A 25,427-nucleotide genomic window follows, 5' to 3' on the forward strand; every position below is an offset into this window, starting at 1 on the left:
AACTGCCAAATCAAAGGACATATGATCCTTACCAAGGTTCTATAGTGCTTTTATTGAAGGACATCCAAATGTTTTTGTTCATATCAAAGACTTGTTTTTTACGTAAAAATTCAGTAGCCTTTGTATTATAGTTTGGATTTGACCCAATTATATCGTCATGAGTACATATTCTTGATATGAGAAGAATTTGGGTTTGTCTCCCAGTTTGCCGAACCAAAAAATAATGTGTATATTTTTCATATATTTACTATTTTATTTTATTAAATAAACTTTCAATTTCTTTGGGAAAAATGTGTAAAGCCTTAAATATGAGCAAAAATTTAGTGATGTTATTAATATTCAACGATTTGATTTGAACATGTTTTATTTTGTTATACTTTCATGTTAAATACTGAAATCTGATTGGTTAAGACGCAGTTAATAATATTTACTATTACCCTCAGCGTTAGCAACGCACTTGGCAACGGGTAACATTAAAAAATGTTACATAAATAAATAACACAGAGTGGCGTTGTGTAACATAATACATGTATGTTTATTTAATTAAATTAATCTCATGTAAGTTTTCTAACCGTCTACCCTGTTAACAAAGACTGACAGACAGTTTATACACAAACAGACATACAAACAAATAAGGATATTAAATAACAAGCGTTTGATGTGCAATAAATGTATTCTAAAAACTAATTCTTTTAACATAAATATCAACAAGAAAAAACTGTGCTTATATCGGTATCTTAGGTTCATAATAAGTATGTGAACATAAAACCAAGTGTGAATTTTAAAAATACATTTATACTGTTGAGACACAGCGGAAACCCAAACGATAATTGAACTTCCGCTAAAGACACGCGTAAATAAAAATAACCAGGCACACAAATACACTAACGAATAAAATATAAATCAGGGAAAACAAATTAAACAGAATGAAAACGATTATTGACTCTGTATGTTATATACGTTGTAAAGCACCTTGCAAAACTATTGCAATTTTTGGACACGGAAGGCGTCGTAAATATACATTAAAAAATATTTATTCATTTCATGCTTGTAATTGACTGATTTGACTGATTCTCTTTCTCTCATTTCATGCTTGTATTAACTCTCTCTCTCTCTCTCTCTCTCTCTCTCTCTCTCTCTCTCTCTCTCTCATGTCACAACATGCATAAAAATGTGCACTTAATAATGAAAAGAAAGTAACCAGAAAAGTACGATCTGTGTACAGGTAATCTACAAGTATATTACAGGTAGGTGGTGGTCCCCATCCGTATGCAGGCCGTGGGGATCAGGCCACACCTCTCACCCACTTTGACCTGGGTCATCCCTCCCTTCATCTCCCTCATAAACTCCACTTTCTGCCCAGTCTCAACCGTCAGCTCAGACGGACCCTGAAAGGGGATCACAGTTAATCAGGCGTTCTGTAATACTAACAGTGTAGCTGGCGCCCATTCTAAAACTGTCAATCTTAAAGGCAGTTCGTTAAATACACGAAAAAAATAAAACCATGCAGATGCAGTAAATAATTTAAGAGTTCGCAGTTGTTCGAATCTCAATCTATTTCACCCAAATTCTATCAAAAATTGAAGTACGAATAAAAAAAAAACCAAAAAAAAAAAAAAAAATAAATAAAATATTGTTAATTAATTCTTCTTTAGGACATACAAGTATATATCTATTTAAAATGTTAACATAACTGTTATATCTATTCATATACGTAAAATACTCCATATTGATAAAGAGTTTGTGGAATTACGAGATAAACATCTAAGAGTAATGTGTTAAAAATAAGTAACTGAACTCAAATACTGTATTTCCTAGTTGTTTCTACAAGTGGCTTCCTGGTGTTAAATTATTCCTCTGAATACTATATAAATGACGAAGATTTTTCGCAGGAGGCAAACTGTAAAACCTACATCATCTAATTTAGCATTTTAGCGAAGAGAGTGGAATATAAGCTCCTTCGCGTCATAATTAGTTAAATATAAGTACCTCCAAGTTGTAGAGTAAAATGTATCTTGTTGAAAGCATCCAAAAATAAAAACCCCAAACCAAAAACAACAAACAAAACGAAACAAAAATAAATAAATAAACAAAACAAACAAAAATTACCCCCCCCCCCCCTTCCCAAAAATACAAAAATTCCCCAACTCCCAATGAAAACGAAAATAAAAAGACTTCCACCCACCAAACCCACAAAACATTGCCTGGTCCGCATTGTAGAAAATAATTTAATATTACATAAGCTACTGTGCATTAACAAAGAAAAAAGTTATTTAATTGATCCGCGATATAGAATGAAAAACTTAAACTTTACTTGCAAAGAGTAAAACAAACTTTTTTGTTCGCATTGTAGAAAGTAAAGCAACATCTCGCCGATACACGATACAGACAGTAAATTAACGCAAGCCATTCCCCAGGGTAGAAAGTAAAACAAATGACAGCATTCTTGAGCTTGTAGAATGTGCTACTTTGCGTTGTAGAAAGTAAAAGTCATGTATCTCCGCAATTAAAATTCATTACATAAGATATTACGAGTTGAAAAAATATTTTCCGCATTAATTAAGAAAGTAAATGTACAAACAAATTCACCTCATAGAAAACAGAACAGGTATTTAGCTTTTTCACGTTGATTCTAAAACAATTCGCCTATTAAAGTAGTGGACCAATCTACTGGTATTTTGCGATGCAGTTTGTTCTTACTGGTAGACCTAAACCAATACGCATTGATGAAAACAAACCGTGATATTCTGTGTTCATTTTCATAGAAAGTGCAGACCCTTAAGCTTTATTGCCCTAAGGAGGTAAAACCCTATCGTATTCACTGTAAAAAATCTGTTCATCTTATATTTTCCTCCTTCTTGAAGGCAAATAGTTTGAAAAGAAAAAAAATCTCTTATGTGAAAAAAAGGTTGGAACAACCAGACTCATCCATTGTGCACTATTCTAGATGCCAAGGAAAACAGACTCATTATTATTACCTTGGCGTGGTAGGACTTGAGAACATTAACTTGAGATCCGATGGTTAGGCCCGGTCCGAAAGGCGTAGGTTCTATTTAGATAGGTGACCGGAAAAAGACAGCATGCATCAGATGGTAGAAAAAAACTGACAAAGTTCAGGAAACATGAAAGAACAAAACAACTGATTTTTTGTTTATAACCATGCAGAGAGTTAATATATGGAAAGAAAAACAAGTATTCAAGTGCATTTAAAAAGCATAGTGATGAAATAATCAGAATTCGTACCCGAAATTTGCTTTACTTAAATGATGCTGTAAAAAACAACAAACGGTTTTTACAAAATTCTATTTTAATGTCTAAACCAATGAAATAGTCTTTATCATGTCATTCTTAAAATTGTGTTACGTGTCTTTTTCAAAATTTCAAAGTACTTCTTTATTACAGTAATTATAGACCTAAAATGTATTAATTAGACCCGTCTCTAATATATGACATTACATTCAGGCACGAAGCATTCGCGCGGGTGGGAGGGGGGCTGCCCCCACAACTTTTCTCGCAGCAGACATTTTTCTTTAAATTACATTTATAAATTTGAATTATAGTGGAGCTCTCCCACCTTTTGGGGGGATCATATAAGAAATGAAAAGAAATGGAATTCTTTTCCCCCTTCGACGGATTAGGTTTTTTTAAGATTCAGGGGATTAGAGAATTTGCTTTTTTTATTTTCTTTTTTTGCTTTTGCTTGTCAAGACTTTTTGGATGATGTTGCCCCCTTTCAAAAACGATGCTATATGCCTGACATTAAAGAGTTAGTCGATTTTAGATAAGCGTAAAGCCCAGGAAAATAAGCACTGTTAGCGGAGCATCACCATTTTTACCTGGGAACACACGAGCATAGGAATACTCGTCGTTGGGTATTGCTCTTGCCAGCGCGTAAGTTTCATCAGCTACATGGTCGTGCACGGGAAGAAAAAAGGCAAATGTAAATAGTCTGTTAGTAAAAGCATACCAAACTAATGCTTAATTTGTTTTTCTTGCCATGTGCGCTTAAAGACAGGACTGAACCCCCTTCCAATGCTCGCCCCAAGTATAGATCCCCAGGCCTTTTCTCCTTCCACCCCCCCCCCCCCCCTGAATTATCCCTTATGACATATTTCTAATCTGATTTATACATTCCTTGCATAAAACTACTAAAAAAAATATTTACACAAAAACCAGACCTTCTATATAGAGAAGAATGGAAAAGGAAGGGGGGGGGGTCTTGTCCTCAAGCACGTGTGCTTTTTGCTAAACGATACAAAGAAATGATATACATGTATCCTTTTAGATAAATAAATAGATTATAGACTATATGCAACCTCTACCACCTATTGTACCTTCATCAAATGATATAAGTGGCCCCTCTGCGGGTCTTGGCGGGGGGATTCTTGGATGTTGCACCGGTGGGATTGGTTGAGGGGGGCGCTGCGACTGAGTTCGGGAGAGTGGTCCTTGGTTCGATCGTCTGTCATAGTCCTCGTACAGTATTTGCTCTTAATAATGTATAAACATTAATATTAACAAATTACCCCATCTACGTCTACAAATGTTTGCAGAGGGTGCATTTTCTACGGAGGCGTGAATGCGCAATTAACAATCTGACAGCTTTAAGATGGAGTCTAACTGCAGCACCCAGGAATTTCAAATTTCACACGTGAAGTTACTTTGAGAATTAACTCTGTATACAGACCTGGCCGTTTCCCAGATAATTTGTTGTTATCAATAAATTCTTGTAGGTCTTTGGAAATATCACAATATTGCAACACATTACGGACAGCTTCAGCGCACTGCAATGATATGTTGACATCAATGTACAATGTACGTGTCATGTAATTGTACATGAATCTGATATCATCATTTTAATATATGACATTAATACACAAAGTAGCGGCGACGTGTGTTATGTCACCATGACATCACCTCGTCGTGGTCTACACAGGCCTTAGAGTCCACATTAGTACACTTCCAAACACTGTCTCTGAAGAAGTCAATCCTCTGCTCCTCGAGGCGCTGGAAATTCTGTTAGATTATCAAAAGAAAGAGTAGTTCATCAATATACAACATTAATAATTTCCTATAGTCTAGTAATCAAATTTAGTGTCCAAATTTTGTTTGAGGGGGTAGTGAGACATTAAAACTTATTTTATCAATAAAAACATGTTATGTCTTACATTTATGTGAATATTAATATCATAAACACACTATGTACAGTCTTAAGTTATCCTGTTATGGGGCAAAACTTCATAAGTCATGAGTCAGTCTGGTATATTACATAATCTTCAAATCATTATCAAATAAATCTGTCAAACTGATTTATTTCTTTTTCTATGAACAAAAAATCGTCATTTTCTTCCGGCTTGAACGGATAGTTAAAAAAATCTCTTTACTCATAACAATGTTTATTGCAAGCGTCTTTAACCGCCCTATATATAGACAGAGCCACTTATAGAGCGAACTACTTACATTGCAGGCGTCCTCCATCTCCTTCTCCCAGGACTTCCTGGAAATTTCCAAGGCCTGCACCGAGCTCTTATAGTTTGCATCTGACAGTAGAAGCAATTACGATGATAGTTTGCATCTTACAGTAGGAGCAATAACGATAAAAGTTTGTATCTGACAGTAGAGGCAATGACGATAAAATTTTGTATCTGACAGTAGAGGCAATAACGATAATAGTTTGTATCAGAGTGTAGAAGCAATGCCGATAATAGTTTGTATCTGACGGTAGAAGCCATAACGATAATAGTTTATATCTGACAGTAGAGGCAATACCGATAATAGTTTGTATCTGACAGTAGAAGCAAAGACGATAATAGTTTGTATCTGACGGTGGAAGCAATAACGACAATAGTTTGTATCTGACGGTAGAGGCAATAACGATAATAGTTTGTATCTGACAGTAGAGGCAATGACGATAATAGTTTGTATCTGACAGTAGAGGCAATGACGATAATAGTTTGTATCTGACGGTGGAAGCAATAATGACAATAGTTTGTATCTGACGGTAGAGGCAATAACGATAATAGTTTGTATCTGACAGTAGAGGCAATGACGATAATAGTTTGTATCTGACGGTGGAAGCAATAACGACAATAGTTTGTATCTGACGGTAGAGACAATAACGATAATAGTTTGTATCTGACAGTAGAAGCAATAACGATAATAGTTTGTATCTGACAGTAGAAGCAATAACAGGCACGTAGGGGGGGGGATAATAGTTTGGATCTGACAGTAGAAGCAATAACGATAATAGTTTGGATCTGACAGTAGAAGCAGTAACTAAAACAGTTACTAAACAGTAATAAAAATGTTTTCCTTTGTAAAATTGGATCCCCAATGTGTCCATTCTACTCCTCGAGATTTTGATTTCAACGAATTTGAATCCACGTTATCTGAGGTTGCTTTTACTAAAGTTACAGCTTTTCTAAGCAAATGGTTTTTTAGAAGAAGATTTTTAAAGGGTTTTCTCTATATATTCCTAAGTAAGTTTACGGGCAGACGGACGGACAGACAGACGGACGACAGACAAAATTTTGTCAGAAAAGCTCACTTGAGCTTTGAGCTCAGGTGAGCTACCAAATACAGGAAGTTGTATGGCAAATTACCATTATACAGTTGTACTTTGGTAAATACGAACACTTGTATCATGAAATTTGATGACAGAGAACTTTAAACAATTTTGGACTTGAATCCTCTATATACTCTTACAGAGTATTTTGTAACGATTATCCGCCATTCTCATCCAGAATACCGTTAAAGATGAAGGACAATGCTCGCTTCAATCATCGGGTGAGCAAACCAAACAAAGACTGAAACTGTTGACGCTTAAACAAAATTCATGTGGCAATTATATAGATCCATCAATAAACTAATACAATATACGCTCACAAAACCCACTTCATATTGTAGTATGGTACTTATACCATAAATCACAATGGATGAATTCCAATTGAATATAACAAACTTACATTTTAAACCCGATCAAAGTTTTAAAAGTACTGACAAATCCTGTAAATTTCATAGGATAATCGCTTCAAATAAAATACCCAGCCATAAAGCAATAATTAGGCAATGATTGATATCATTTTCATCTAAATAAAATTTGACTGGAAAGTACGATAAAAAACAAATTTAAAAATTCGGATAAAAAAGGTAAAAACATCGAATTCAGATAAATTTAAGCCGTTTTCCGCTTATGGGAAAAAAGAGAGGGGTGGAGTACCATTAACAGAAATAGAGACAGTCGGCTTTTAACCATTTGGTCTCAAAATGATTAAGATAAATTGAAATACTTATTAATAGACTAAGTTATGAACTGACTAAGTCCAAACACCCCCCCCCCCCCCCGGCGGACCGCCGGAAGGAGAATGCCTAAATCGACAAGAAATGAATAATAGATACCTGCTTGTTGTTGGGCATCGTCCGCCTTCTCTTTTGCCTTACTGGCCTGTCATATGCAAACAAAAATAAGAACGTTAGGAAATCTAAATAACATTTCATCTATAGAGCTTTAGTGAGGGCAGAATGCAGTCATAATCTGCGGCACGCACCTTGCTGAGGTCCTTTGAGGTGATCTGAACACTCTGGCGCGCCTGGTTAAACGCTTCCTCTGCCGCTTCTTTCTCTTTACACTTGCTTATGTATTTCTCTTTACACTAGAGACAAAACGATGCAGCAATTGATTCACCTTGCACTAAAGATGCAATGCTTGTTTTTAAAACAAAAGTTAAATATTTATTACAAGCATACATACGTAAACAGTAACACAGATGATTTGTGTTGAGATGATGAATAACCTCTATTAAAACACTTTGCAAATTTAAAGTATATCGCAACAACTGAACTTATTATATTTTTGCAATTTTAAATAACAAATTTTCAAACAATTTTCAAACACATTTGTTGAAGAAAATTTAGAACACGCATTATTTATAACTTTTAAAAAATGTGTGATCCAAATGAATGTTTTAATAATTATGTTTTGTATGCTTTCAAGATAAAAAAGAATTCTAATATGAAGAAAAAAAAAATAAATAAAAAAATAGAAAAAGTGTATTTAAAAAAACATTAAGGACATTGGCAATGTCTGCAGTTACTAGTAAGTATATACATTTGTGTGTGTGTGTGTGTGTGTGTGTGTGTGTGTGTGTGTGTGTGTGTATATATATATATATATATATATATATATATATATATATATATATATATATATATATATATATATATATATATATATATATATATATATGTACAATGTTTATGATTGCTGACAAGTACTAGTATCTTATTCTACTACCGCGTTCTGATATAAAAAAAAAAAAAAATCATTATTTTGCGCAAGATAGGCCAGCTACCGTCTCGGTTTTTGTTGATACACAAATCAGATAGCAACACATTCTGCGTGTCTAATGTCTGATGCAATTAAATGAACATCCTTTTTTAAGTTGAATAAAATCGAATTATGAAATTGTCCATAATTCATGTAAATAAACGGGAAATATAGCTGGTTTGTTTACCCTATAAACTTCAGTTATATTCTTTTTATAAGTTTTAAGTGTTTCTCTATTCAATTAGTTTGAGTTTTTTTTAAACTTACAAAGTAAGAGGAAAAATCAATTCTATTCAAACCGAGAGCAGAAGTTCCTCGCTCACTCACCGACACGCATGTTTTGTATTTCTGTATCTTGTCAGTTTGGCTAGACTTAGTCCTATCCTCGATCTGAAAACAATAGATATGATCAATATTATCGCTAGAACTAAAGGTAAATGTTGAAATATAATCACCATCACATCACCCCCACAAAGAGGTAACGTTAACGACAATGATCCCTTTTATACAGCCCCTGTTTTTGCCTTGTTTTGGTGATAAGTACAATCATAAAATTCATTTCTAATCTCCAAGTACCGACTGCAGACTTAAGCACATAAATACAAATGTAAGTATACTGCACAGATGAATTCAAGTGTTCATCCACATGAATGGCTGTAATTGTAGTACTCAAGTTCTTATTTCCACCTATAGTTTGACTCTTCAAATTGAGAGACGTGTGCTGAATGTTGAAACATTTTAATTTCATGCGTATTCAATATTTCATTGGTGTTAAAACTGGTCTAACAAATATCCCTTTAAAATTTTTTTTTTTAAAAACTAAAGTAAGGTAATAGTTAACTCTGTCCCGTCGGTTAAAAGAACAGCTTTATATTTAAAGTTATACTAAAGTACTTTTAAGCAATAGACCTTGTTGAATTCATTTTTTTTTATAATGAAAATTGTAAACTTTCATAATGATAAGTAGTATCTTCGCGACAGAATAACATGATGCTGTTCAAGTGGCCTCAATACCTCAAAATAAAAAAAAAACCTGGCAATTTTTTTATTACCAATACCAATATAGCGCCTCTATGACTAGCCCATGATAAAACACCAAAGAACCTTTTGCTTTCCTTTAAAATAAAACTGTGTCATGGGGACACCTGACCAGCAAACAAACTATGTATCATTCGGAACCTTTTAAACTGACACAAATTTAGCAACATTTTGTACAAGATGTGTTTTCTGCAGTGTGACATTGTTATTTCAACATACATAGGGAATCATTTTGATTTCCTCCAACCTGTCATGTTGTAAATTTTGAATTATCTACGTGGGTACATGTAAACACAAACTGAGATTTTGTTATTTTGCTAAACATCTTACTAATAAGATGAGATGAGATCTGTTTGCGGAAGTAGCGAGTATCCTAGTATATGCCTTCATGGGAGAAGCTAATATAACAGTGAAATGGTTCAGATGGACTCGAAACCAGTAAACATGTATAGTTACACTAAACCTGAACATGGATAATTAAACAACAGACTTGAGAACAATTCCACATAGATAATTCCACAACGAATTAGGAACAATTCAATATGAACCCTTACACAACAGAACTTGAGAAAGAATTTCACATGGATAGCTCAACATTAGAATAGACAGTTACACTACAGAACTTGGAACAACTCAAAATGGACAGTTTTACTTCAGAATTTGGAACAATTCCACATAGAAAGTTACACTACATGAACACTAGTCTTACACTACATGGGCAGTTACACTCCATGGACGGTTACACTAAATGGGCGATTACACTAAACGGACAGTTATACTACATACTAGACAGTTACACTACATAACGAGCACCTGCTGCTTGATGGCCTTCTGTTCGTCATTGAACTTGTTAAGTTCATTGTACAACACTTGGAAACTGTTGCCCGCCTCCTCATGGGATCTTGCTATCCGCTCTGTTTGTATTTTCAATTCTCTTAGTGCCTTACCAAGGTCTCTGAAAAACAAATGTGAGGTGAAACACCATTATAGAATTTAATGTTTTATATATCCATGAATTTTTATTTTATTTATAAAATATAACTACAAACAACCTTGCAAGTTCTATAAAAGTTGCATACATTTATTTCACTTTGAATTCACTTTGAATTCTAATGTTGCAAACTTATATTCTTATCCCTACGAGATTTTGTGCATGTGCATGTGTAAGTGAATAGTGATCATTGGTGTTTTCCTTACTGAAGATAGACCGTGTTCTTCTTCATGCCTTACCCTATTTCTTCCTTTCCCTCGAGTTTCCGGACCAAGGCCTGTATCGCCTTGCTATAGACCTGCTCGGCTTTAGCCCTGCAATGTTATTGCAACAAAAAGTTGAACGGGACAATGTCATGTTCATGCTCATATGACATTGCTCCCCCCCTCCCCCCCCAAAAAAATATAAATATAAAAGTCCACGTCAAAAAGAACACAAATTAATAAAAGAACACAACATTTCTAAACGAGAACGCGGCTATGTCACCCAGGTGAGTTAATTAGAACATAGAAATTGTATCTTTTCCTCTAATCGTGTTGTTTAACACGGAAATCCCTGACCCCGTTATACGTTTTTGTGCCAGGGACCCAGAGAGAGAGGACTCTCACCTTTCCTTGTAGTACTCCTCTAGCTCTTTGGACACTTTTCTGATATCTTTGTTTCTCTTGGTCAATATATCTAAGCCCTTGGTATTGGTGAAATCGGGCTCCTACAAAACAACGGCGAACAGGGTTCTCACGGAATGTAGGTGTTAAAGTTCGTGTACTTTGTACATATTTCTTTGATAAAATATAGTAAACAAAAGTACATAAACATTACATAAAATGTTATGTCTAATATTGTTCAGAATAATTGAACGCCTCTATGTCGCCGTCAGAAATAATTAGACGAGAGAACAAAGAAAATTAAAGTGAAACCAGCCATTTATCATTCCGCTATGCATACCTGTACACAGACTTCACCATACATTGAGATATTTTTATACCGCGCCGTCTACTTTTAAAGAAAACCGTCAGGTTTTAAAAGGAATAAAAAGAAAACCAGTTTCAACACTTACCCAAAAAGCGTCGACGTACTGGGTTGTTCTGGTCATGTTTAAACTCTCCCCTTAAATTCAATTACACGTGAAATGCACATCCGACACACGCCCCTAAAAACAACACGACCTCAATAAAAAAGGCAACAACCAAGAACTGTCAAAATAGATAAGTGTATGTAAAACTTCTAAAATCCAGGAAGTATAAAACAGGGCCTTTGAAGATCGCGGTGTTCATTGATAAAGTTTTTTATCTTTTAGGTGGCTGTGCTTTCCCCACGATACAGGGTCCACGGCCAGAGTTCACATTAGACTAAATTTAACTTCCTTCCAATTAAATTAACGCTGTGTTTCCCCCGCGAGTAAAATGAATTAAGTTGTCTGTTGATGCAAGCACTTCTTAAAAAAAATTAAGATTGCTCGACGCGTATTTAAACTAAGAAATGAAACCGCTTCCTGGTTAAAGACTCGGGATAAATCTCCGGATCCGCTCCTGGATTCCAGAACGTGTATATTTAAATACCACCCGTATCAGTAATACACTGCCCAGCTACACCTATGCATAATAGATGTAATGAATGCGATACCGCGGCCGATAATTGCTTTATAGAGAATTAAATAAAGATATAGGGCCCATTGTCATGCATAAAATTTTAAACAAGACACAATTGTACACGTTGTCATTGGTAAAATTATTGTTTGTCTGTTCTTATAAACTTGGAGTCGACGTTAATTTTATCTAGAGGATGTTTTATTGTGGGAAATTTGTTCAACAAGTGAGTATTATAAATGATTGCACCAATTAATCGCTTAAATTTATCAAAGATATGTTAATGACGTCCTCAGAAATCTTGTTAATGTTAATATCCTCATTTTCCGTGAAATACATTACAGATATGTCAGCAGAAAACGCGATAAAGAATTTAGAATCCCAGGTTTTCTCAGTCACCTGTCGGCGCTGTAATCACGTGTATAATGACGAGGATCACCAGCCACGTCTGTTGCCATGCCTACATGACGTCTGCTTAGACTGTCTGTGCGAGCTCGTGTTCGATGAATCTCTGACATGTCCAGAGTGTAAAACGACTCACAAAACCCCGGATAATGACGTCACTACTTTTCCCAAAGATCCGGTGAAGTTGGGGCGGGTTTTGCAAAATCCGGAAACTCTGTCGGATGTCTGCTGTGATTTCTGCGACGAAGAGTGCAGCGCCACACACCGCTGTACGGACTGCTTGGATAACCTTTGTCCGGATTGCCTGCAAATTCACAGAAAGTACAAGAAATACAAGGATCATAGTGTCCTTTCTATTGAAGAGTATGCAAAGCTACAATATTACGTGAACAGCACCATTAAATGCAGCGTCCCCGGCCATACTACTGAACTAATCAAATTCTACTGCACAGATAAGAATTGCGAGCTATGTCTGTGTCCTTCTTGTGTAATTTCCCACATAGAACATAGCCATAGAGTGCTTAAAATCGATACCGTTTTTGATTTACGTTTAAAAAACATAAAAACTATTGAAACAGATCTGCAGCAGCAAAAGGAGAGAGTTGATGAAGCAATAAGATTGATTGAAGAAGAAACTATAGTTGTTGACAAAATGGCAAATAATGCTATGAAAGATGCCGAAAGGACGTATGATTTTTTGATCAAGCTGCTGGAGAAAAGGAAGTCAGATGTCCAAAATTCCATTAAGTCAGTTCAGGAAGATAAAAGAGAGCTCCTTAGAAAACAGGAGAAGGGCTTTCAGATGCGTAGGAATGTTATAGAAGATGGCAAAAATTATCTGAAAAGTTTATTAGAAAATGGAAATAAGCCCGAATTTCTTTGTCTTGAACCCATCATTCGCAAACAGTTTTTAACACTTTTAAATGAGGATCATGGTTGCCTTCCGTGCACAAACCCAACCATTCGATTTTCGTTTCAAAATATGATTGAAGATTTTGAAGAACTAATTAACGAACTGGGTTTAATCGTGTTTTCAAATGCGTTCGCACCTTTTACAAAAATGACTGTTCCAAACCTAAGTTACGTTGACGAAACATTTGAAATTCGACTACAACTGTTTAACCCTCACCATGAACTCACACAAGAAGAAGCTATTGATGTCCAAATTTGTCTGGTCGATCCCACCGAGAAGTTGACCCGGTCTCTCTACCCTTGTCAACTGGAGGAGGACGGGAGCCTGAGGACAGGTTTCCGCGTTGAGTTGGCTGGCATCTACAATGTGGAGGTTTTCATTCTTGGACGACCGTTCTATATTCACAATCAACAGCTGGAAATCATGGAGAGATTCCACTTCACTTCAGGTTGGTTTAACAGTTGGAAAAGAAATGTCGCTACAATCTGAACGACTTTCCTTTCGAAATCATGTTTTTTCATCATTCTGATTTTGTTGTTCTTGCAGAAGATGGTTATGATTCCTGCAATGATGCCATGAAAAGTCCCGTTCCTGATTTAGTGCGATCACAAGGTCTGTATTTATTTGAAGTAAATCCTTATAGACTGTCCGGTTTGTCAAACTGTTAGTATATACTAGTGTTATATTGAATTTACTGGGTCTGTGGATGTAAATGTACAATATGACATCAATACTCTGCATAATGAGATATTTCATACACTTAAGGAGAGAAAACACCTGGAAAAAGTAACTCAAATAAACAGTAAATTATCTTATTATGAAAGAAGTAATGATGAATAAACTGTACACAAGTCAAATAAGGGATAAAAAATGAATTTAAAAAAAATTCAATTCAGTAACAACAGAAGCCCCTGTGGGATTCGAACTCGGGATATACGGATCACAAGTCCGACACTCACTCGGCTATGGAGTAAGTTATATATTACCGCCGATAAAATCCTTTCAGTAAAACGAAATCTCGTTTCGATCAGAGGTCATCCATGTTGTGATGATGTGTTATTCCACCTTAGGTAGCGAGGGACAGTTTCGGATAAAGGTAGCAAGGGACAGTCAATATTTTTGTAAAATTGAGAGTTGCTGTACTTGAAGGCTTATGAGTGTTGCTAAAATTCATGAAATGATTTTTAATGATTATCATAAGTTAGAGGGGTGTCTCTTGTTGAAATTAATATGCAACATGTAGGCCCCATATGTTAGGTACATGAGAAGCAGAAGTAAAATGCGAAACCTGCGGCTATGACTGTTGTGTTGACTTTACACAGTGATATTGCAAGTTACAGACGGGAGGTAAAATAACACGAAAAGTAGGTGGATGGGACATTATATAAATAGTGCCTGTTTGGGAGGGTAACAGTTGAAATTGATACCCCGAGAAAACCATTGTCAACCGACGCGAAGCGGAGGTTGACAATGGTTTCCGAGGGGTGTCAATTTCAACTGTTATCCTCCCAAACAGGCACTATTTATTTTGTTATACTGAATGTCTTAATTTTTAAGAAAATTTTACGCTCTTATATAGGAATAACGTGAATTCTACAACGAACCGTACGCGCATAATTTTCGCGCATGTAACATTTTTTAATATTACCCGTTGCTAAGTGCGTTGCTAACGCTGAGGGTAATAGAAAATATTATTAACTGCGTCTTAACCAATCAGATTTCAGTATTTAACATGAAAGTATAACAATGTAAACTATACACCGGTAAGTTTCTGACATGTGATAGTGCAATATGCACGCGGTACGGAAGGTCAACCCTCTGCAGGGAATTAGCTGGGGGAGGTCTAAAAAGCTGAGAAATCATGAAAAATAAGCAGAATATGAAATGGTTAAAATCTCAAATCTAAAAACCAGTATGTAGAGAATTTTACAGGTTTTGACTAGTAATTTTCCTCAGAAATGTGTGATTGGCCTTATAAAGAGCGAATTAAAGGTATTTGTGCTGAATGGGACCTGAGGAAATTCTAGTTACAGAGTTCGGAAGACATGCATCCCTTGGCTACAATGAATTGTATTAAAAAAAAACTGTCCCCTGCCACCTTAAAGTTAATGTATAAGCTCAATACACAGGAACTGTCCTGTTGCTCATAGAAGTTAAAGTTTTGCCATATTTATTTCTGAGGTGGAATGCTACACCGCAATTTTATTTTATTGATCGTTAAAGTATCATTTCTAAAACATGATTTCGAAGGTCAAACATGCTCTTTATTATTTTAACAATTTTTTTGTATTCTTTATTAAGAAAGTGGAAAATCTGGTTTGGTTGTAACACACTGAAGAGATTGAAATTTAGTGTGAATAAATGCGTGATACATGTATTAGCATCTAATAAATCATGTCCAGTAAAGCCAATAATTAATAAGACATTTTAAATTTTTTGATCAAAATTATTTATGAAAATAAAAAAAAACATCTTTGTTTCATATTTTTCAAACCTATGAATAAAATCTTTTAAAGAGACGTGTCTTATAGAAAAGAAATATAAAACGATCATTTAAAAAAAAAGAAATTGAATCGAATTGGCGATTTTTTGTTTTTTAGAAATACTGCTAATTTTCAAAATTTGACCGATTCTGATTAAAACTAAACTTACGTATCCTGATCTAAATTTCTATAAAATTAAAAATCAACAATGTTTCTTCATTTGCAGTCAAAAAATCAGGTCAATTTAACTACCTATTTTGTTTTTGTAGGAGACATGAAACCTTTGGCCTCGCCAAGAAGACCCTTTAGCTTGTCTTCGACAAGATCAGAGCGATGTCGCATGACCTTTACATGTAAGAGACACACGCATCAAACCTTAATACGAGGGTTAATCCAAAAGTAATGCCACACATGCGATAAAATCGTTAAAAATCGGCATAAAGAAATGCACTTTGATAACTTATTTTAAAGAGGTTGGGGTAACGTCCTTTCTGGATTCGCTGGCGTTCTGTTCATAATGCCAAAGTCATTAATCATTAAGTTGATAATTTCGTTTTTTTACAAAAATGTCATATTGCTTTATTCACAACAGTTATCAAATTAATTGAAGAAATCTTTACTCTTTTTCGCGTTCAATAAAACTGTAAAGAAAGGTTATTTTACTGTGCGATAAGTTTAATCGTAGGCTCCACAATATATCATGAACTTAGAATTATAACATCGTTGATGGCGTCCAAACCTAGCTTTAATTTCATTTGGCTATATGTTCTTATAATTATCAAACTTATTTATTAGCGAAGCACAGACTTTCATAAAACATAGAAAAACACTACGATCCCCCTATTTACTTCTCTCCCACAAGAGTCATCCACAACTTTGAGAACACTTCCCAATTTCTATATTTCTTACAGGGCCCAGGATCAAGAAGCAATTTTAGACTTTAGACTTTTAGATTTTAGTTCAAAAATTGTACTTTGCCTTTGTCTCTTTATGGTAAACAAAATTGAAATGCTATTAAAAGTGCCTTCATATAACGTTGTTAATCATTTTATGATGAACAATCATTTCAATACTGACTGAAATTTTGACTAACGTCTCTCCAGGCCTTAGGGGAATTGAAGAACCGCTCATCTACAATACGTAATCAAGCTTTTGATACACGATTTTCTGTAGTACAACACCCATGAGAAGCGCAATGCAATTTTGACATTACTTTTGAACCATTACACGTACTTGAAATAGTGGTCTAGTTTGCTCTTGGCTTCTCTCATTTGTATTTTTTTTGGTCATTGACAGGTCCTCCTTTTCACCTTGACGAATCGACTCTACACAAGAACTGCTATATTTCTGGATGCAAGAGGATTATTTCTAACACAACTACCGCTCTATCTCAGTATCACACGACACTTACAAACAAGGGAAGCGTTTACAATGGTGCTGCAGGGTCAATTAGTTTCTTTTCCCCGTGTGCAGCCTACTTTGAGGTGGAGATAAAGTATGACATCTGGAAAGATCTCTGTTTGAATGATGTCATATGTGACGTCATCATTACTAACGAAGACTTGTCCGAGTTTACTACCACCCAGCGGCACCACAAGTTTGGATGGAGCTTTTCTGTAGTTTTCTGTGAAAAATGTCACCAGGTGTGTATCGAGAGCTGGGACCACTTAGATCTGGTTGGTCATCTACCTGTTGGTTTGGTAACCAGAAACTCATCCTTGCACAAGGTTATTGGGATATTTCTCGACGACACAAACGCTTGCATATCTTTAGTGGACTGTACCGAAGCTGACCTCATCGCACAGTTCAATGACGTCATGTTTGATAAACCTTTATGGCCAGCATTTTGTGTTAATCCTTCCGAAAAGATTACCGTTGAGTTAAAGATAAAAACTGGTCAAGAAATAAACTATATGCCTGTTCATCTTTTACCGATATGAAAAACACAAGCATTATTGTTTATCATGACTATTATTGATGTTTTGTATGCATTGCATTTTAATGTTGAAAAATAGATCAAAAACCATTAATCAAATTTAATTGATTTTTAAAGGAGAAAAACTTGGCATTATGAAAATTTTTTCAAAACTGTTCAATAGTAACGGTATAATATTCACTTGCGTTTGAGAAAACAAACACACTCAACAAATGTGCTGTTACCGAGACTACCTTATTGGGAGCAGCTGACGTTTATTCATATTACATCAACACTTGCAGTGAATTATATAATTACATATAAAATGTCAAACATGAACAATATGGTACTGCAAAATGATTGTAACTCAAAAAATTAACATTAAAAATGGTTATATTTTAGAAACGAAGATTTCAAATTTAAAACATATAATAATGATTTACTTTTCTTCCCATGACAAAAATGACAGACAAATATGAACATTTTCTTTTATCCAACAGCAGTCATTGAATTCCATTATAATTATCATACCCCAAAAAGGATGTAAAATCGGATGAAAGTTAAAAGGAAACAATTCTTAATATGATCCATCTACAGAGGGAAAACATTTTCCATCAAAGAATGGACAGGAAATTGTGAAAATTCCCATGAGACAAGAGGAATAATATTTTTGTGCGGAAAACATAACAGGATTTAACGTCCGATATTTTTAATGTTGCTCGATAAACACAATGAACTATATATCAAATACATGACTACCTTACTCAATATGGAAACTTCAAAAGTGATATTAAATGAAATACTAGTAAACGAACACTCACACACGACAACATAACAATATATATACATTTGCAACTATGTGTCCTTATATTAACCTTTGGAATAGCGAATACATTCAAATCTGTGTGAACTTTTTGATAACTACACAATGATTATTACACGCGCTTATCGTTTCACGGTTGCATTATTGTTAACCTAAATACACGATTATGTTAATAATTCTGGACGATTTGTCTCTCTCACATGCAAATATAAGTCATATACATCGATGTTAAAGATTTCATTCTCTGTTTCAGTATAAATTTGATTTTATAAAACTGTGTTTTTTTTTTCGTTTTTAAAACAATCTTTGACATAGGATATTCAACTTTGCATATCTCTTTGTTTATCCTGAGTAAAGGAAATCTTGAAGTGGAGTTATCTAAGATCCTTCTCTACAATATTATATTTACATTCTACTGTGTTTTTCCATTAAATTCCGTGATGTTTAAATGCCTCTAAATGCAACAAGTAGTCAAAGGTCAAATTGACGAGTTTTATTATGACGTCACAAACGTTGAACGCTGTAATCTGCAACGTCACAAGCTAAAATCAAAGTTCACGCTTATGGCTGTTACTGTGGCTCTTCCATTAATATTAACTTACCCTTAGGATAAGATAGGAATTTTAAGGTATGAATCACATTTGCAGACAAGGCAAGAAGTTAAAAAAAATGTAAATATAAGCATTAAATCATGATTTTTTGAAGTATACACTCTCATAACTGCAGCGGTGTGTGCATACAAATTTTCATAACGCGCTAACGCGCGTTACTCAATTTGTATGCACACACCGCTGCAGTTATGAGAGTGTATACTTCAAAAAATCATGATTCAATGCTATAATAACTACGTTTTACTTGAATAATCAGTGCTGCCATCGACTCCTGACCCCTGTCTTTTGAGGTCATATTTTATCTATTGGCTATATATATTATATAAGACCATTTTGGGACATATCAGACTGCCTGACAATGTGGTGCCTCTTCAGCATAGTTTTGTTTCCCATTTTGGCTGAAAAGACCAATGCTGCAACCGAGTTGTTCCAAAATGCTGATTTTGAGAGCACCTCTTTTTCCAGTAACTGGGTTCCCATTGACTGCAAACTGACGTCACGGACAGACGACACTTACCATGGAAGTCGTAGCCTTATGGTTTCTAACAGGTGAGAACTCTTTCTGTTCTTCTGTTGTACCTTCTTTCACTTTCAATATTATGTACCATTGAAAAATGTAACTAATCGTGTACATGTTCAAATCTTATTTTAAATCTGACATTATGATAACGTTTAAAGTTTTATGTATTATAATATTTATATATGAACTTAGTTTTTTATTTATATTTGTTGTTGTAAACCATCACTTGAATTATTAAATCATTATTCATTAGACCTGTCAAAATAACCATAATTACAGTTTAAAAAAAAAGTTTAGTTTAATATGTTGCATTAAATAATTAAATAAGTTGTATTTTTGATACTATATTACAAAAATTCCTTTACTCCTCATATACATTTACTGTAGAGGTACAAACAGACATACGTACAAATTTACAGACAAACTCAAAGAATGCAACATAGAACCAATATTCCAGCACAACAAACACAATATAATAAAGACAGAAGAAAGACCATACACACAATATTGTATAATATTGAAACCTAATCAATTCATTCTGATACACCTGTCTTTGTGCAGACATCACCCTTGGTCGTCCCCCCGCCAAACATTTGCTGTTACTCCCGGGAAGAACTACGTGGTTAGCATGCAGTTCAAGCTCCTAAACCTTCCTACCGGACATGCATACGCAAAGGTTTCTATGATGCTGGCTCTCTCTGTTAACGGTATTCCTTTTTATAACCATTATCAATTTTTGTCAATAAAACGCTCAACTTTCTTTACATTTGGTCAATATGTGTATAGTCCAATCCATACTTTACTAAAGTTGCTTCCCTTTGCGGGGTCAACCAAAAGGTGAGAAGAGAAAAATCAACTTTTCCCTTCTTTATGCAACAAAATACTTGGGTTTCCGGTGATGAAATCTCTCTGAATTAAATTTATTCCTTCGATCTGTGGGTTGTTCCATCCTGTGGAAATCAAAATCAAAAGGAAAACAGACTTGACTTTTAACTTCAAATGAGAAAGTAACAAACATCTATACTACGAAGGCTACTGTGAAAAATCTATGGGTTTTTCTTCAAAGATGGTGTGTGGATTGGTCTATAGTATAGCAAATTCCAATGGATGAAGAATTAGGCAAATTTTTTTCGGTTGCGCGATAATGTCCATTAATATTTTAACGTGAGTATACTATATTCCTCTGTATGTATTTTACAACAGGGCATCCTCATTACACTGTTTTGGCCAACATGCCATTGCAACAGTTGAAGTATGGATGGACCGAGATAAGCGGCAATTTTCATGCCCAAAATGGTAAGATTAAAGTGAAACATTATTACCCCCCCCCCTTTCTCCAATAAAAAAGACCGAAAAGATAATTCGAAGCTTTTTAACAAAAAAGAAGGACGTTTAAATAATTTACAACTGGAAGTGTAAATGATTTGAAGGGGCTACCACTGCCGCGGTGTATATACAGATACAAGACACAGAGGTCAACTTCCTGTTGGACGCTGCCAGTGCTGTGGAACTCTCACACAATCCACATTGGCTCTCAGATGCCTCTCACAGAATCAACACTCTCCGGAAGGCCCCTGTCTCATTCAAGTGGGTCAAACACATCATGGAATAGCTGTTTTAAGTTCACCTTTATTAATATGTTTAAACTGTTGCTTATTATCTTAAATATCTTTGACTTTTTTACTATCTTACTTGTAATGTAATTCAAAGTTTGAATTAAAAATATTGTTACATGAGCTTAAAAGAAGTAAGATACTCGGAATTTTAAAAAAAAAAGTTATGATTTATACTCTATTCTTGTGATCTTTACATTGAACCCAGACTTCCTCAAGGGGTAAACGTACACGGAATATCCATTGAGGTTAGACTCCAATGTAATCCTTCCAATGTTAATAAGATGTCAATTATAAACCTCTGGACCGCATTTTACAAAAGAACCTACGACGTACGACCAAATTAATGAATTCTAATCAATTACAAACTAATCAATGTTTCATTCTTGTGGCTGTAAAAAATAATTATGGGAATTGAAATAGTTGTAAACAAATGGTTTTATATAAATTTTGTTCATTAAAATCATTCTACAAGACTGTAAATATATACGACTTTGTCGTTAGTTCTTTTGTAAAATTCAGCCCTGGATCCAAAATCAACTTTGTTTAACAATTACATCAATCAAAAGGAAAGAAGCTATGTGGCTTTAGTACTCTCAGTTTTATGTTTGTTTCTGTTGTATGTAGCTTGTTCAACAGAAGCGGGCTTTCGCGTTTGGGACGGCTGTATCGGCATCCTATATGACGGATCAATCACAGAGGACCTACCAAGACTTTGTCTACAATAACTTTGAATGGGCTGTGTTGGAAAACGCACTGAAATGGAGACAAATGGAATGGACAGAGGTTCGTTTATGTATATTCATTGGTCTTGATACTATTCAAACGTTTTGCATCAAATTGCAATAACATGAAATTGCGGAGGCCGATTTTTTTTCATAGTTTCATATAGTTTTCATCTGTTCGAATAATAAAAGCAAGATATAAAAATCCGCGAAGATGTGCTTCTTGCGATTTTACGCGGATATTAATATTATTCCTTACGTTTTATTATGAATCTACGATAATGCAACACGCATGATTTAAGAAAATGATCATTTACGCCAGCAAGTGAACATTCAATCAGTTATCTCGTAGGGACGTCAAAAAAACAACAACAAAAAACACCAGGTGATGAACTTTGAAAGTGATTTCGTTGTCTTTTTTAGAACAATATCAACTATGATCGGCCAATGAATGCTATAGCTGCATTGCAATCTCATGGGTAAGTTAGTTAACAAATGATTACAAGATACGCTGAACAAACTCAAAAAACGTCTCCAACTCATACAAACATTATGACTCACTCTTCTTTGTTTTAAAGAATCAAAGTTCGCGGACACAACATGTTCTGGGGCGTTGACCAGTTTGTTCCTCAGTGGCTGAAAGCAAAATCAAGCTCTGAATTATTAGCATCTATGAAAAATCACGTACATGAGGTCATCTCAAGGACCACTGGAAAGTAAGTGTTGACCACCACATATATATCATTGTCCCAATTTATAATTACTTTTTACAGAAATTTATCAATTAGCAATACAACCATGACATTTTTAATGGAGGCGTATATTCTGTCAAAACACCAGTGTATATAGAAATAGTAAGCTTTAATCGGAGTTAACTTGTATAACAAGTGTATAAAGAAATATTGAGTTTTATTCGGAATTAATCTGCACGACAAGTGTATCAAGAAATAGTAAGCTAAATTCGGAGTTAATTTGCAGGACAAGTGTATAAAGAAATAGAAACTTATAGTCGTAGTTAATTTGAATGACAAGATTAGAGCACTGGGACGTGAACAACGAGAATCTTCACGGGGATTGGTATGAGCGCCACTCCGGGGATCCGGACATCACGGAGAAGATGTTTCAGTGGATCCACAACCAGGAGCCAGGCGTCAAGTTGTTCTTGAACGACTACCAAGTCATCACCAGCTCAGCGGAAACCACGGTTTGCTCAAACTTTACCAATGGCACGCTCATTGCAACTTGTTAACTATCTTATTAATAATTTAATTCACGTTCGTATTGTGGTTTAAAGGGGGGTAATTGTTAACTCATAAGTGTCAAACCTTCCTCATATTTTTTTCAAATTCCAACCACAAGAAAGTTTCAACGTATTTTGATCGTAGAGGGGTAAACTGACTATTTTAAAATTACCGTCTCCTTTTTAATCAAAATCTGATTTGTTTACTGAAAAAAATTATGCAATTATTCATTCATTTATTGTTAACCACCATTCCACAAAACAAATGCACTATACATTGCATGTTGGTTATTTTAACAGACTATCATTAAATAGATTCTTAAAGAATAACTTGCCAGTATTTGTGCACTTTTGATCCTTTACCTCAAATTTACATAAATTAAATGAATTGCCAAAAAGACAGCATTTTATGAAAGCGCCAAGCTATATTGTATGGGATATGTTTTATTTTTTTTTACTTAATAATATATCATAAATCTTTTGAATTTGATTCATTGATCTTAGTTAATCTTAATTATATGCGAAACTCGAGATGTTCTTTCAAGGCTCTGAAAGTCCAAGCTGCGCGTTTTAAAAAAGACGGGGTACCAGTTTATGGACTTGGGCTTCAGGGACATTTCTCCTCACACAATATTGACATGGATGTCCTTAAGGTAACAGACCTTCATTAAATTTAATGGCTGAACTTTCGTAAATTTCACATTAGACACTGACGCCCTCAAGAACGCACTTAAAGATTTTTTGATAAATTACACCTCAGGTTGAAGATTTTACTGCACCATAGGAACAATTTCAAACGAATCACGATAAATTGACCAAATATTCGAAAAATCATGTAAGGAACATATTTTTGTTCCATTTTCAGTACCGCCTGGATAAAGTTGCCGAGTCTGGATTAAAATTGTGGATTACAGAGTTCACTCTTAGTGACACAGACAATAACAGGAAAGCGGCAAACCTCGAGAAGGTCATGACCCTGTTGTTCAGTCATCCTGCGGTAGAGGGCATCCTGTTGTGGGGATTCTGGGATCAAAAGATTTGGCACAAAGATAACGCTCTATTTACTGGAACAAATATTACAGTTGAGTCATACTGTAGAAGCATAAATATTCGTTGAGGATTTCATTTCGATAGCAGAGATGCTAACTCCTTCTAGGCACCTGATCATACCGCTATCTCTTTGGAGATCCGTGCTGCTCTGCTTTGAATTTGTATTTCGTTTTATGGATTTTTGAGATGGTTGACGGTTTGTTATTGTCATTTTTTCATTTTGTTGGCAGTATTTTTCAACGAAATTTAATATATGACGAAGTTTTAACCCAAGGATATGATATGACGAAATTAAATCCCAACGAAATTGTATTTGGTTTAAGAACAACGAAATACAATGCATTACATGTAGTTCTAAAGAATGATATAAAAGTATGTTGTTGACGTATTACATCGAAATTTTATGTTGTATTAGGCAAATGCTGCTGGACAGAAATATCTCGATCTCTTCCATAAAACGTGGAAAACATACTTCACTCACAACATTCAACCCGGCAACACCATACAAACACACGCCTTTAAGGGAGACTATCTTCTAAACATTAAGAAAAACGGCCATCTTATACACCAGGAACACTTTAGTTTGGATAGTACAGCGAAGGATATCATCATTAATCTTACCAGTAAGAGTTAAAGCTCTTCATGTAAAATTATACAGTTATGTTATATATTGTAAAAGTTATTCTTTGTTCATTTTGCTTGTTGGTGCATTTTTCACAATTTCATTTTCAGACGATCATCAAGATGTATCCCATATTTCATTTGGTTAAAAGAAAACAGCATTCAACTTCAATTGAATGTGTAGAATATTTAATAAATTGAAAGATATAATTATATGGAATGAATTATTTTCCAAATGATTTATTAAATAATTCATTTTCTGTTCTTTTCCTGTTGTAAGAGATGAGGTGCAAATACTAGAGTTCATTAGAGAATAGCTCTCATCATACATTGAGCTATGTTTCTTTAACATTCAGTGGAGATACTTGATCTACAGTTTATGCATTTATCATATAAAACAAAGGAAGATTATCTACAGTGTATCACATCTTTACAAATAAGAATGTTTTTGTTTTGACGTTCGAGTAGATAAATCCTCTTCACTCATAAACAGATATTTGTGGCAATTTAATTTCAACTACAGATGTACCGGTAAATAACCATTCTGATGGTTTTAAAGCGAAGTTT

General features: G+C 34.7%; 2 protein-coding genes across 6 annotated transcripts; one reads left to right on the forward strand and one right to left on the reverse strand.

Annotated features, from left to right (window-relative positions):
* Positions 1 to 519: 519 nt before the first annotated feature.
* On the reverse strand, positions 520 to 11,789 carry LOC128188265 (proline-serine-threonine phosphatase-interacting protein 2-like). 4 transcript variants are annotated; one of them, XM_052859221.1, is made up of 14 exons: positions 11,413 to 11,789; positions 10,964 to 11,064; positions 10,595 to 10,669; positions 10,178 to 10,319; positions 8,654 to 8,716; positions 7,548 to 7,652; positions 7,399 to 7,444; positions 5,461 to 5,540; positions 4,918 to 5,016; positions 4,688 to 4,784; positions 4,335 to 4,490; positions 3,837 to 3,905; positions 2,979 to 3,049; positions 520 to 1,388 (listed from the first exon to the last, which is right to left on the reverse strand). In XM_052859221.1, the coding sequence occupies exons 1-14, from the start codon at positions 11,446 to 11,448 to the stop codon at positions 1,242 to 1,244; spliced, it is 1,287 nt and encodes a 428-aa protein (XP_052715181.1). In that variant the 5' UTR covers positions 11,449 to 11,789; the 3' UTR covers positions 520 to 1,241. The 4 variants fall into 4 exon arrangements, with proteins under 4 accessions (XP_052715181.1, XP_052715182.1, XP_052715184.1 ...); XM_052859223.1 differs by lacking the exon at positions 2,979 to 3,049 and adding an exon at positions 3,244 to 3,269 and having other exon boundaries at positions 1,249 to 1,388; positions 11,413 to 11,786; XM_052859222.1 differs by lacking the exon at positions 3,837 to 3,905 and having other exon boundaries at positions 11,413 to 11,788.
* A 234-nt stretch (positions 11,790 to 12,023) lies between these two features.
* Positions 12,024 to 25,121, forward strand: LOC128188264 (uncharacterized). 2 transcript variants are annotated; one of them, XM_052859220.1, is made up of 16 exons: positions 13,769 to 13,871; positions 16,012 to 16,095; positions 17,039 to 17,638; positions 19,439 to 19,640; positions 20,173 to 20,318; positions 20,815 to 20,907; positions 21,042 to 21,198; positions 21,433 to 21,472; positions 21,852 to 22,010; positions 22,373 to 22,428; positions 22,528 to 22,665; positions 22,982 to 23,153; positions 23,735 to 23,842; positions 24,055 to 24,270; positions 24,655 to 24,862; positions 24,972 to 25,121. In XM_052859220.1, the coding sequence occupies exons 1-16, from the start codon at positions 13,769 to 13,771 to the stop codon at positions 25,007 to 25,009; spliced, it is 2,520 nt and encodes an 839-aa protein (XP_052715180.1). In that variant the 3' UTR covers positions 25,010 to 25,121. The 2 variants fall into 2 exon arrangements, with proteins under 2 accessions (XP_052715179.1, XP_052715180.1); XM_052859219.1 differs by lacking the exons at positions 19,439 to 19,640; positions 20,173 to 20,318; positions 20,815 to 20,907; ... (8 more) ...; positions 24,655 to 24,862; positions 24,972 to 25,121 and adding exons at positions 12,024 to 12,167; positions 12,286 to 13,707 and having other exon boundaries at positions 13,806 to 13,871; positions 17,039 to 18,674.
* Positions 25,122 to 25,427: the final 306 nt, after the last annotated feature.

This window comes from Crassostrea angulata, chromosome 6 (assembly GCF_025612915.1).
Source record: "Crassostrea angulata isolate pt1a10 chromosome 6, ASM2561291v2, whole genome shotgun sequence".
NCBI classification, from domain to species: Eukaryota; Metazoa; Mollusca; class Bivalvia; order Ostreida; family Ostreidae; genus Magallana; species Magallana angulata.

Coding starts and splice junctions, on each gene's coding strand:
- LOC128188264 (XM_052859220.1), top strand. CDS start 13,769: ATGTTTTTTCATCATTCTGATTTTGTTGTTCTTGCAGAAGATGGTTAT. Junction 13,872..16,011: donor TGATTTAGTGCGATCACAAG/GTCTGTATTTAT, acceptor TTGTTTTTGTAG/GAGACATGAAACCTTTGGCC. Junction 20,908..21,041: donor CAATTTTCATGCCCAAAATG/GTAAGATTAAAG, acceptor AATGATTTGAAG/GGGCTACCACTGCCGCGGTG.
- LOC128188265 (XM_052859221.1), bottom strand. CDS start 11,448: ATGACCAGAACAACCCAGTACGTCGACGCTTTTTGG. Junction 5,017..5,460: donor AGATGGAGGACGCCTGCAAT/GTAAGTAGTTCG, acceptor ATAATCTAACAG/AATTTCCAGCGCCTCGAGGA. Junction 4,785..4,917: donor CCTGTGTAGACCACGACGAG/GTGATGTCATGG, acceptor ATATCATTGCAG/TGCGCTGAAGCTGTCCGTAA.